Consider the following 14,208-nt stretch of genomic DNA (forward strand, 5'->3'; position numbering starts at 1 on the left):
CACAGAACATCGTGAATTTGATATACTGAGTGCAGAATACAGCACAGGGCCTGGAGATCCCTTTTCTATCATTTCCATGAAGCACTACAGCAACATTTCCACATCAAAATATATCTTCCTTTTTTTTTTTTTTTTTATTTCAGAAAATGTTTTAAATAATTCACAGAAAATGTAAGGATTTCAGGTAGCTGTGATGTTGCGTGAGGCAGTGGATCAAAGCACAGTCTCTCTCTCCCTCCGCGTCTTCACTCCTTCCTGGCACATGTGATTTTGTAGCTGGAAGCCGAGAAGTGCAGAGGAATGTAAGTGAGAAGCAGAGATACAGTAGCAGCAAAAAGCCTCTGTCTGGATCTGCATGGTCTCAGTGTTTGAAATACCTGTATTACAAAGTAGCTTTAAAAACCTCTTTCCAAACAAGTTGGTAAAAATAATATTGTTTTGTGCATGTTCTACTGAGCAAAAAACCCCAACCAAACCAACCAAACCAAACCCAAACGACTGAATTTAAACACCCAGCCTTGCATGGGTGGAATACAGCAGAATCTGGAAACTGAATCTAAAGCAGCTAACTTATCTCTGACACTTCAACATTTCCCTGTATACAGACAAAAATACATCCAAGGAGTGGTGCTGGTTTATGTTCTGCAGCTTGCTTCTCCTTTTTTTTTTCTTTGCTTCATCAAGGTCCCTTCCATAGCAGTTTAAGAGAGATGTCCAACTGAATTAATTTCCAGATAGATTTGTGCAAGTGAGATTAGACTATGGCCACATGCTGAAATTGTTTGTTGAAACTCTGAATGTTTTCCTTTGCTCTCTTAAGCCTGCTTTACTGTAAAAAAACCCAGCAAATGATCCATTAATTGAGAAGCCCAGTTTTATCTGGCCTTGTTTAATTCCTTCTATGAATAAAGGGAACTTTTCCGCTAGACAAACATCCATACCTCAATCAGATTTGATTTCACTTCAGTAGCACAGATTCGATTTCTACTCATTTTTTCCCCTGTGATGTCTCACACATAGCTAATACAGTTGCTTAAATCAGACTTATTCTCCACTGAGTTTGAACTTTGTTTACTTCCATGTTCACAGAGGAACAAAGAGTGCCGAGATTAATTCATTCAGCTTAATTTGCTCCCCCACACTCTTATAACGAGTGAGCTCTCACTATGGTTTTTTGCAATTAGTGTGTTTTAATAATGCTGTCCAAGTATAGGTTATTAGTCCAATTAATTGCTTTGGGAAGAATGTTATGAATACTTCTGATCAACAAAGAACCACGAGTCTTTTGAAAAGGAATATACTGTTACATGAACAAACTGATGTGCAGAATGCCCAATTAATCTACTTGGGCTTTGTGGTTCAGGGATTTTTACATGACTTTTTGTTGGTTTTCCTTTTTTCCACCATGGCACATGAAATCTAACCTCAAGCTGTGGGAGAAAGAAAGAAGGCAACTAATTTTAATGATGCTTTAATCTGTGTGTTTTGCTGGGGAGGAAGCCAGAGTAGTTAGCTGCTGTTCTACTAGATCAGAGTGGAGTTCTACTCCCTTCTGCAGCTTATGAATTTCAGTTACTTCAATAAATGGAAACTGAGAATATGTATTCATTTCTAAATGGTCAAGCTGCTCAGTTTACTCTCTTTCTTAAACCTTTCTGGCTGGTGATTTTTATGCACCCTGGACTCTCCTGTTACCTATTGTCTATTGTTGTTCCTACTCATGGTCGTCCAGCTGTGCTGTTAGCTCCAACGCAGCACCACTATCTGGATCATGTTTAGCTGTATGAAATGGAGATTCATTTGTCTGTCTAGATCATTCTGTTAAAACTGGAGGTGGATGATTGCTCACAGACAGTCTGATTTACCTTCAGCCCCTGCAGAGCCCAGAATGGGAACTAGGGGAATACTGAGAAAGACAACATGCTAACAACTTTTAGTAGATATCCTAGAGAGGCTTCAACAGTGGGCAGATACTGCTGTATCTTGTTACAGAATAATTCCATCACTACCTTGGCACCATCTGGTTCTGGCATTGCTGGAGACATTAGATAGGTGTAAATCTTGTGCTGATCTACACCAGACAAGAAACTCCTACAGATACTGCAAGAAGATAAAATTTCAACTGGCTTCCATTAGTTGAAGTACTGAGTGTCTAGCTACTCATCTACTGGTTAAGATTATCATCTTTTCACTGTAGGTGTGATCTCTCTCATGATACTACATGCACATCTCTGCAGCTTAAAAAGTGTAAGGTGAAGGACCTTATGATTTTTGCATCTTTGAGCTGTCACTGAGTCATGACATGACCCTTACCAGCTTTGCAGATGCCAGGATTAGGCTTGAGTATGAGAACTCATCACACTCTTGACCATGACAGAAAGCCCATCCCAGGGACAGCTAATTAAGCAGAAGATGTCCATAGCCAATGGGTGTGGAGTCAGTTCTTCCCACTGTTTCATTAAATATACATAGAATACATAGAATACACCAGGCTGGAAAAGACCTTCAAGGTCATCATGTCCAACCTATCAACCAATCCAACACCACCTAATCAACTAAACCATGGCACCAAGCACCCCGCCAAGCCTCCTCCTGAACACCTCCTTGGGCAGCCCATTCCAATGGGCAATCACTCTCTCTGTATAGAACTTCTTCCTAACATCCAACCTAAACCTCCCCTGGCGCAGCCTGAGACTGTGTCCTCCTGGTACTGGCTGCCTGGGAGAAGAGACCAACATTTGCCTGTCTACAACCTCCCTTCAGGTAGTTGTAGAGAGCAATAAGGTCACCCCTGAGTCTCCTCTTCTTCATCTTCCTCCTCTGTTATCTATTTGGTTACTAATCAGTTTCTTGGTGGTTGATTGCTGGGAATTCTGGCACTGCCTATATCTTTATTCACTGCTTGCATTTTACTATATTTCACACTTCTTTGCAGGCAAATAAGAATCTGAATGTATATGATGCACATAAGAACTTCTAGCTAGGGATATAAAATACTTTCTAAGCACTAAGCAATTTGTGCATTGATCATATAATGAAGCTGCAACAGATTCAGTTCTAATCCTAAACACTAGAGGTGAATGTGAGAAATATGATTCCTACTTCACAGGAGGTATTTTGGCAAGAATTCATTGACCCTACAAAAGAACAGTGACAGATTTTGCTGCTTCTTACCTGATGAGTCAATTGCAGAAGTGGAAACACATCCTGAAGTCATGAGAGCCACTTTATTTTTGCTCCATACCCCAGGTCTTCTTTCCTCTCCTGATCCACTACCTGTTCACATGTTAAATAATATCTGCAAATGTGAGAAATAAATAAACATGAAAAAAAAAATAAGATGCCTACCCACAGCTACCAAAACAGTAGGATATGAGCATGTCCCAGGACACTGAAGTTGAAAAAGCCTTTGATGAATTGTATTAATAATATATAAATACAGAAGAAGTACCAAGAAAGCTTGGAGCATGTGCTAGATGGCAGATCCTGCCCTCTTCAAAGTACTCTCAAAGGTCTTCAGAATACATTCAATAGCATTTCTCTTCAAAACTAAGGTGAAGAAATATTACCCTAACAAATAATTGATGACAAGAGGGTGCCCATAATTCAAACTTCTGTGGCTGGTCTGAGGCACACGTTAGGAACTGACTACATACATAAGCAGTGTTAAGATTTGGGCATTGAGGAGCTTCTGACTGATCTCTTGGAATGTAATAAATACCAAACAATACAAAGAAGATGACTTAGTCAATCAAGGATTATAAGAACTGATGGATAATATTTTGTAACTGACAGAAGACCTTTTTAAAACAGAGCTCAACAAACTCTTTGCTTCAGGAAATCTGCAGATACCAAAACTCCTAGAAAAAGAGACATTATGTACCCTTGGACTGTTACACTCAGTTTGATAACAAAATACATGTCCTGACGAAAATGGCTACACCCTCTCCTTTTGGGATTCAACCGACTTTGTTACTTTCTTGATTTACAAAAAAAAATAGAAGAAATAATAAAATTAATCTTTTCAGAGGTAATACCACAGCTTCTGCACTCAGCATTAAGTACTAGAGGCCAAGGTTTACTCAGCCATGGACAACTGATGCACTGTTGGCTTGTAACCAGGCGCTAAAAAGAACAGATGGCTTAACCAAATTTAATTTGCTGGTTTATTTATCCTCATGCTGCCTCTTTATCATACAAATATTAAGCATCTATATTATACAGTGAGAAAAACAAGACAATGCCCATAGAGCCAGTTTATGAGCTAATCTGACAAACCACCATCAAACCTGAGGTGCAAAATGAATCACCTAAGTAGCATATTCCAGGTCAGTGGCTTGGGTTTTTTTCTGACCTGATCTGGGGATGAAAACAGTAAAGGCTGCTGTTAGAAATTATAGTATTCAATAATGCCTGCCAGCTCAGTAGTTGATGGCAGTACTGCTGCATCTGTGATCATTCAGAGAGGAAAAAAAAAGCAACAACCAAGCAACCCATACACAAAAAAGAAACCCCCACCACTTCCAACTACAAGGAAAAGCAAAGGATTTCCCAAAAGTAAGCTCGAGCACTGAAATCTGGTAGTCCTCTGCCTCCTAGATGCTTCTCAGTGCTCAACAAGGAATGATGACATCTGCAATTTGTTTGATTACTTCTTGTGATGATTTATTCATTGCAAGATCTGGGCTTGATCATCTCCACACTATTGTCTTAGCAGTGTTCATGGGATCAGACCATTTTATTCGATACCATACATCTCATAACTGAAAAATTAAACTTCTGAAGACTTTGCAGTATTGTTTTGGCACTCTGTCAGAATAGCTCCTGCTCTCATCCTTCTTTGGAGACGTGACTCTAAGGAAGATTATAGCTGGGTAAGAGCCTGCAGTGCTACAAATTAGGTCATTAATTGTAAAGTAAGTTCAAACCCTACAATTTGGCAAAGGCAGTTCTGGATAAATAGGCTCCATGCAGCTCTGGAATCTCCTTTTATGAACTTAGTCATCATGGGTCATATTGTTAAGCATAAACTGCTGAATTTTTGGTACAATGACTTAAAAATATATCTCTAGGCATTCTGTATATAAGGCTGTTGCAGTTTTACTGAGTTGACTTCAGAGAACCTTACAACACACTAAGTGCAAGGTCTGACGCCACATTCAGTCTTAAAATGGTCACATTTCTGCACTGTAACTCTTTTAATAGGAGATTAATATGTTGATATTGAATATTTTTTTTCACATATTATATGACATGACTTTAGGTAGACTTCTGCAAAACAGCAGGTACAGAGTCAAAGAATATCTTCAAGATTGCCTGCGTCTGAACCCCTTTAATGTGTTTGGTCACTTATGTATAACAGAAACCAGAAATACCAGTCTTTACTTATTTACAAATGGATTCATTTAGAGGCTCCCTGTTGCAAACATCAGTCACCTCAGGACACAGCATCAACAGGCAATTAACATTACATTTAATGCCAAGCACTCGCTAATGAAAACTTAACAGATGCAAGTGCAGCGATGCAAGCACACAATTGTTTCCCAGACAGCTCAGGCACAACACGAAAGGTAAAGCTAAAAACCCTTTAGTACAACCATGTTTAACTTGATCTTTTTGGCCTACATGTAATGCCTACAGTAGTACTTAAATGAAATGATACAGCCTCTGATTTTTTACATGATTAAATTAAGAGACTATGCAAGAATCAGTGACTGCATTATGTGGAGGATATGTACAACTCGACTGTGACTAAAAATTTCTACACTCTTAGTTCTGCAGACACTTGACTTGGAAGTTTTCATGACAAATCAAAGAACAAGATCAGTACTTGTTCTCCTCTGTTGGCAAAGAAAAAGAGAATCGGCACATCTCAACTACGTTTCCTCTTCCTTTGTCAGAGTCAGCCTCACATTATTCAGGAAGCAGGACAGTGTGTGATTAAGACCAGTCATGCTGCAACAACTTCTGATAGACATCTACCACACATAAAGTCACAAGAAAGTATTATGAAGTGTGTAATCCAGCAATCAAATTATTACCCCCCAAAAATCCAAATTCACACACAACATAAAAACAGAGACATTAAATTCACTTTCTTGTACCAAGAGTTTATCCCACTGACGCAGCAAGATTCTTCAGCCAGCCTGCCCTGAGACTTTCAGCTGTTTTCACAGGTGTGGAGTAAAACACGTTTTATAAATAGTGTGCAAATAAAACAAGGCCAAGGGAATAATCTGTCATCTGGACAGTGCTTTGTTCTGGGGTATAACTGATAAGAAGCAGGGCAAAACAGGTTATAAAAGCAGCGCAGAACCTTGGGGTTTCTCAAAAAAAAATGTGGGCACTCTTGGTTCTCTTAGGTGCTGCAGCTGTTTCTGCTCACCTGCAGGATCATGCCTTTGATGGGTAAGAACAGACATCAAGTTTTATATTTGCACAATTTCTTCTGCATGAGCAAAAGCCTTTCAACTGACTTACCTCTTTCAAATTCAACCCTTTTCTCCCCTTGCAGGCATAAAGTGTTTCGTGTGATTCCACACAATGATAAGCAGGTGGAAATCATCAACTCTCTTGCCAGCAACATCCAGGTAAAGAACTTGGGGAAGAGGCTATATTGCATTTGAAAGGAACATCTCTCCTTTTGTTTTAACTAACATATACCTTTTAAAGAAGAAAAAAATAAGCCATGTTGCTGAAATCAAGGCAAGATTACTTGACTCCATTCACGTGGAGTGTTTCCTCAGAAGGAACAGGAGAAGGTGACAAAGCTAGAGCTGTACAAACACATTTCAGTATCACTCTAGAGAGGCTAGTTAACTCAGCCTGAACACCAGTCCTTTTGTCATAGAGTAAATTAATCTGAAATGGTGTGTTCAGTGTGGGGAACCTTCAAGAGCATATCAGATAAAACATGGAAATTGCAGCTACTAGAATTTTCACCATCACAGGCCAAACATTTTGCTCATGAAAATAATCTAAAAATCCATACTCCCCATAAAGTGAACTTTTGCCTGGCCTCTAATCTCTCATCTCATCTTTTCTTCTCTTACTTGCCTTTAAAGCGTCCTTTCCCTCCAACCAAGCTGCATACTTCTCAGTGACCTTGATGTAGATATATGATGACACAATGACATTAGGAAAAACAATAAAGGCAGAAAATGTGTTTTCAATATTTCTCTTGGGCTTTGATGTCGTAAAATAGCTGTTGGTGGAAAAGACACCATTATCTGTAGGATGAAAGGATGGTATTTTTAACGAGGTACAGATGTGGAGAACTATCATCAACAGGCAGGCTGGAGCAGTATTCTGTAGAATATACCATTGGAATGGTGCTGCCAATATTAAGAAAATAAACACACCATGCTTGCTTTTAACTGTGTAGCACAAAGGGATTGTTTGCTTTTTATTTTCTTTTAAGAAGGGAAGAAAGAAAGAAAGAAAGAAAGGCTACCATTGTTATACAAAGCAAACAATCAGTACTCCTGTAGCATTATATCCTGAAATAGCCATCTCACATGAAGGCACATAGCTCATGAACATGCCTACCACTCCCAATTTCCTTTACTTTCATGAGACTAAAGGCTAAAAAGGACTGGCAAACCAGCTTTGCTTTCATTGGCCTTTAATAGGACACTAAATCCAGATGTCTGGAAGCTGACTGGCAAAAACACATGAGAGAGAAATAGCACTGTCATTTGTCCACCCTGAACTAAACACCTTCCAATGCATGTTCCTCATACCAATTTTAGTGAACTGAGTCCTAAAAGTATTCATAAAGAGAACAGGTTTTTTCCAGCAGAGGAGCCTACTTCTATCTAACACAGGCAAAAAACTCTAAAGCAATCTGTAAAAAGAATGCAAGAAGTTGTAAAGATAATTCTAATAATTATCAGTCTGTATGCACTCAGACACTGCAGAATACTTGGCATTTGTGAAACTGCCACTGCCATCTCCAGAACTCTGCCATATAAACTGCAGGGCCTAATGCAATCTTCTTAAACAATTTCGGGTTAGAATTCAGGTTGATAATTCTGGCAAGCAAGGTCAAGGCTGCATAATAGGATAGGAATGAATTTTGGTACATTAATCACAAGCAAGATAACCAGCACATATACATCCACCTAAAAAACACATCCACCTAAAAAACACATCTATATGGATGCCTTCTTTCAGGTTGACTTTTGGCAGCCAGACTCTGCCACTCTGGTAAGACCAAAAATGCAAGTTGACTTCCGAGTTGAGGCTTCTGACTCTTTTGAGGTTGAAGATCTTCTGAAAAAAAGTGGAGTGGAGTACAGGTAAGTTTGTGCTCTTTGAACAGAAGATTAAATATTGGGAGAAATGTGTTTGATATTTTCATATTGGTCAACCAGACTTCCTGTCATAAACTTAATCTCTACTGTGGATGCCTCTACAGGGTTCAGCTTTCATATGGCAGTTCAAATGGACTGTATTAAAGAGGTGAATTGAAATGTGGATAGAGATAAGAGACAGAAAGCAAAGGCTTACTACCAGGAACTTCCCCAGGGTGAAAGCTCCCTGCAGTACAAGGCTGGAGTACAGAAGGGGAAAAAAAAAGTTCTCATTCAAGACAGAAGGCAGCAAAGGTTGAGAAAGAGACAGAAAGAACATCAGGGAGTTTTGTATGATAGTATCAGGGAACTGAAGCCAGAAAATGGTGAGCCCCAAGGGCCACCATGAGGGGCTCCTCACACAGTTCTTTAAGCTGCAGAATGATAGCTAGAGGAGCAAAACTGGTGGCAAAGGGAAGACAGTTGCCAAGTGAAGGGCCAAGGGAGTAGGGAGAACAGACTCCCAGAACACCTTTAGGCTTACTCAGTCACACAGCAGATGAATGGCAAGGATTTCTCCAGAGAAAGAACTCTTAATTGGCTTAAATATTTTGGAAGTATACCCTCCACAACTAAAAAAGCCCTGAGTTTCCAAGACTGATTACAACTGCAGCATAAGTGGAGGGAAGAGGCCACGCTGCCACATTACACAGCTCTGAGAATGGAAGTATTGTAGTGAGTAGCACTAATGGGAGAGGAAGGAGAAAAGAGCAGGATCAGGCAGTTGCATATATTTCATATCTTCTACTCACTAAGCAAGCATTGACAGCAGATGAGAAGCTGACTTTGGGCTAGAGCGAAGTGAGGTTGTCTGTCTGCATTTTTTCTTTAGCTCTACTTGAGCACTGAAATTGGCTCATGCCAGTTTGATTATAAGGGTTCTTCAATGTGTAGTGGATATCTGTCAACATCAAGTACTCAGACATGGAAAGTCAGTACACTTGATCAAATTCTCACAAGTTCACATGGCTGAGCAGAGAGTTTTTGTTTCTCAGCCTCATTCATTGCCACCAGGCGGAACTCCTTCATTGGGCTCCACACAGTTCTCATGAAACATAACTTTTTATCATCTACTAAATATGAGGATAATTCATCCCTGAGCTTACTGGCCTCGTGTTAACCATGTCTAATTTGGATGCCACTGGGGGAACAGAATATAAAAATACTCTAGAAGAAATAATTTTCAGTAGTGCCACAGCCCACATGCAGCACAGGAATCCAGTTGCAATGGAATTTCCTTTTCAGCAAAAGAGAAGTTACTCTGCATGTGTTAGTTTTTCCCTGTCATATTCATGAACTTGTTCAGGCCCATGCACAAATCTTCTGATTGCAACAAAGGCCATAATGTCTGGAAGGCATCCCTGACAAACTTGAGTGGAGTGTCCTTGACAACCCAGGCTGTTACAATCCTTTTGAAGTGCAGCTGCAGTGCCGTGGCATCATGTCAATGTAGTCATTTGCACTGTTTGTTCTGAAGGCTGGTGGTGCCTCATACACTGGCCTCCCGCTCATCTATCCAAATCACAAACGATCAAGGACATATCCCGATGTCTAAGATTTGTAAGAATGTTAAGATGAGCACTGGAAAAACAAGAGGATCTCATTTTTTGATAGCCAAGGTTGAAATACAAGCAAAAGGTCCTCAAGAGCATGCTTGACGATGAGCTGTGCCTTAGTGTTAGCTCGAGAAAGATGAAGGGGAGAGATCCAACCAATCCAGACAGGATGCTGGGATTTTCTACTTTAATAACCCACCTTACATGCAGTAAAGTAGCTTGGAAGATGGATAACGCCACCTGCAATAGAGCTGTCAAACCACACCTAAACTTTGGGAGCTTGGTTTGACAGAGAATTTCATCAGGCAAACATCTCTGGGCTGTTGCATGGGAGAGTTAGATTGTTGCAGTCTAAGTCTACTCCAGCCTCATAAAGTTAAGGGAGGCCCCTTTTCCTGTTGAGGCAGAGACAACATGGCGACACCAGGTAAACCAGAGCTCATTTTCCACACACAATCTCTCTCAGCATTGCCATTCTTCTTAAAGCAAACTGTTGCCATCGTGGAGGTTTGTTAGTAGGGGAATAAGTAGGCAGGTTAGTAGGGGAATAAGCAGGCAGGAGGAATCTGATCATTCTGGTGGCAAGAGTGAAACAGATAGTAGGTTGAAATTTTAACCTAATGTATCTCATTTTCAAGTGTATAAATCAATCTTGCCACATTTCACTTCATAATCCATGCAGCCTTTATTCCAGGAAGACCCTGAAATGTCTGCCTGGTGCTTACTTCCCTGTCAGCAAACTGTTCCTCTTCATGGTTTTTGTGGTGCCTTATTGCAGAGTTCTGATTGATGACCTGCAGGCTGCCCTGGATGCCCAGCTGGACAACAAGGCTCGTACCACTGCATACAGCTATGAGAAGTACAACGACTGGGAAACGGTAAAGTCTAAAAGTTGACCACCTTAGCAGCTCAATACCTTAGCCTCTCTAGTCAAAATGGCTTCTGACATCCTTCCAGCCTTCTTCCCTTTCCCTCTTCTGTTCCATACATGGAACCTGACAGAGCAGATCCAGAGGAGGGCCATGAATATGATCAGGGGGGTGGGACACCCCTGCTATGGACAGGCTGAGGGAGCTGGGGTTGTGCAGCCTGGAGAAGAGAAGGCTCTGGAGAGGCCTAATAGTGACCTAATAGTTGGACTAGAATACCTCTAGATGTTTCTTCCAACCCAAACTATTCTATGATTCGATGATCATAACTCCTTCAAACTCTTCTTCCTCTTTTCCTTTATTGCCTATTACTGACTTAATCTCTATAACCCAACCTCCTATGCCCACTTTTGCTTCCAGTGCTGCAAAGGAACTCTGGCAGAAATGCAATGACCAAGTGATCTGCTTCACTTCTCCCACCTCCTCTGCTAAAAATCATGATTCCATTCCTTGCTTCACTTCCAGCTCTTCATCTTCTCTCATAAGCTCTCCCCTCCTCCCTCCTGTTTTTTCCCCAGCCATGCTAATTTTTCTTGACATTAAGTCTCAGCCATGTCACTCTTCACATCTTTGCAGTGCCTCCTTATCATCCATTGCATCACAGTTTTTATACTTAAAAGTGAGACACTCTGCCTTTTATGTCTTTCCTTGCAAAAATCTTTTATGTCTGTTGTGATCATTGCCCACTAAGTACTTTGTACATTTTCAAACAAGGAAATTTGTATTTCCTTTCCAGGTGGTACCTGTACAACATATACAGAACTATCCAATTTTCTCCCATCAGAACTTTCCTTGGGAAAAAAAATGAAAAGAAAAAGTCTGTCTCCTCTTACAAGGCCATTTAAAAATAAGAACAAAAGCACCTCTGACTCTGCTAATGCTATTGGCATGTGAAAACCCAGCCACATCCATAATGCCAACTATTATTTATAGCATTTCCTTGCCAGTTCCTCTAGATCTGTCTGCTGTTTCCTGTCTTTTTCTTACTCCATTGATAGCTCTTTGAGCATGGAATGCTCTTTTGTGTGGTTATGACAACATTTTTGTGAGCTTCTGAAGGCACCTGTAACAAAGGGAATCTGCTGCAATGTTTAGACAATAAAGGCTGTTATTACTTCCCTTAAATAATAAATGGAATGAAGGAGATGTACTTACATCTCTGTTGAGCATTGGTGCACTGTTCCTACAAATCCCTGTCCAGCACTTCTGTCAGTAAGTCAAGAATGATGATGAATAAAAGAGCCATGAAACTGAAAAATATTACAACATGTAGAGTATTTAAGGCATTCAATCTGCACAGCTTAACAAGAACAATCATTTTCTTTTGTTAAGAGAGTTTGAGGGGTGACAAGGCCATAACTATATTGGGCCAGCATTCAAAGGGGTCCCTGGAGGTGTTCAAGAGGGGATTGGACGTGGCACTTGGTGCCATGGTCTAGTCATGAGGTCTGTGGTGACAGGTTGGACTTGATGATCCTTGAGGTCTCTTCCAACCTTGGTGATTCTGTGTAATCCAGCAGTGATACTCCAATGATGGGTTTAGATCAATTCATACTAGAGAAACCTTAATTCAGATATCTAGCTCCAGGGCAAGTATGAATTCCTGGAAATCTACAAACTGTATGAAATACTAGCTCAGACTAGACTTGGCTTGAAGGCAGTGAACTAATTAGTTTGGACCTGAGGAAAAGAGGCATCACTAAATGTAACCTCCCTATTAACCAGATCGCTGCTTGGACTGCTGACATCGCTGCTCAGAACCCAGACCTCGTCTCTCGCAGCGTAATTGGGGAAACATACGAAGGACGACAAATATACCTTCTCAAAGTAAGTGCTTGGATTTCTGTGTGCCAGCCTTTGCCTCCACTATCCACCATGAGAGGATGACATTTATCAACACACTAATGACACTAAGACAGTGATACACATTTTGTATAAAATCTGACAGACTTCTGCTCTCTACTACTGTGATTTTTTTCAGCTTTCAAGGTTATTTTTTGTTTAAAGAGGCATAAGGAATTATTAGACGTTCAAGCACAAATTGAGAGAGATTTGAGTGATCATCTGCTTTGATGTTCTCTCCATCTGTTGTTTGCAATACTATTGACTCTAAAAGGATCTATAAATGTCAATCTCTCTAGCAGTAAACAAGAAATTGTTTTGTCTCTTCATCACATACAATTTTGTGCTGCTTTTTGCTGGGATAGAGTTAATTGTCTTCACAATAGGTAGTATGGGGCTGTGCTCTGGATTTGTGCTGGAAACAATATTGATAGTTCAGGGATGTTTAGTTACTGCTGAGCAGTGCTCACACAGTCAGGGCTTTCTCTGCTTCTCACCTCACCCCACCAGTGAGTAGGCTGAGGGTGCACAAGAGGCTGGGAGAGGACACAGCTGGGACAGTCAACCCCAAACAACCAAAGGGATGCCCTATACCATCCAAAGTCATGTTCACCAATAAACCATAAGGAAGAGGGTCTAGGGGGCTGTTGCTCAGGGACTGTCTAGGCAATTGTTTTCATTGGCATCACTTCTCTTGAGTTTTATTTTTCTCTCCTTGTTTTCATATTATATTATTATAGCTACTGCCTTTTCCCCCCCTTTCTGCCAATTATTAAACTGGTCTCATCTCAGCCCATGAGTTTTCTCACTTTTACTCTCCTAATCCTCTTCCCCCATCCCACTGGGGCAGGGAGGGAGTGAGCAGCTGTGTGGTGCTTCATTGCCAGATGGGGTAAACCACAACAACAACAACTTTTTCTGCATAACTCTTATGAATAAATAAGACACAATGTGCTAAGTAAAGGTGAAAGGATAAAGATTACCTACCAACACTGCATGAGCATTGACAAGAATATCTCACTGAAGTAAGCAAGGCCAACTTTTGGAGACACTGTAGGAAATAAATCAACAGTACAGAATCATCAAATGATTGAAGGGGGAGGCTTATCTACACTAATACAAAAGAAATTTTTGAGAGTCTGTGGTCTTAGCACAAAAGTGATGGCTACCTAAGGGCTAAGAGCGCTCCAGAGATTTAAGTTAATCAAGGGATGCCATAATTGTATAAAATCTTACTTTTCAGGTCAGCAAGCTGACTGCCTCATCCTGCATGCAAATGATTTTGTTCAATACCTGGTTTTCTGTTTGGTTGGTTTTGTGTTTTTTTTCCTTAGGTGGGAAAAAGTGGTCCAAATAAGAAGGCCATCTTTATAGATTGTGGTATCCACGCAAGAGAGTGGATCTCCCCTGCTTTCTGCCAGTGGTTTGTGAAAGAGGTCAGTAAGCTTAATGATGAAAAAAATATTTTACTAGATGTCACTGTGTTTAAGAAAATCTTAAGTGAGCAGCAAGAGCTGAGGCCCTTAC

At 40.5% G+C, this 14,208-nt stretch overlaps 1 protein-coding gene and 1 long non-coding RNA gene across 2 annotated transcripts in view; one reads left to right on the top strand and one right to left on the bottom strand.

Moving 5' to 3' along the window:
- Positions 1-13,734, bottom strand: LOC137444719 (uncharacterized). Its single transcript, XR_010988233.1, has 4 exons — positions 13,669-13,734; positions 11,995-12,089; positions 3,175-3,298; positions 1-276 (listed from the first exon to the last, which is right to left on the bottom strand). It is a non-coding gene; the product is annotated as an uncharacterized lncRNA (long non-coding RNA).
- CPB1 (carboxypeptidase B1) overlaps positions 6,338-14,208 on the top strand; it is a 24,153-nt gene continuing 16,282 nt past the window's right edge. The window contains exons 1-6 of the mRNA XM_068145724.1: positions 6,338-6,408; positions 6,515-6,590; positions 8,176-8,300; positions 10,689-10,788; positions 12,565-12,666; positions 14,016-14,117. Coding sequence (XP_068001825.1) covers positions 6,338-6,408; positions 6,515-6,590; positions 8,176-8,300; positions 10,689-10,788; positions 12,565-12,666; positions 14,016-14,117 — 576 coding nt within the window. The remainder of the gene's footprint in view (positions 6,409-6,514; positions 6,591-8,175; positions 8,301-10,688; positions 10,789-12,564; positions 12,667-14,015; positions 14,118-14,208) is intronic.

This window comes from Melanerpes formicivorus, unplaced genomic scaffold (genome assembly GCF_026170545.1).
Source record: "Melanerpes formicivorus ecotype bairdi unplaced genomic scaffold, bMelFor1.0.p_v2 SCAF_12, whole genome shotgun sequence".
Lineage (NCBI taxonomy): Eukaryota > Metazoa > Chordata > Aves > Piciformes > Picidae > Melanerpes > Melanerpes formicivorus.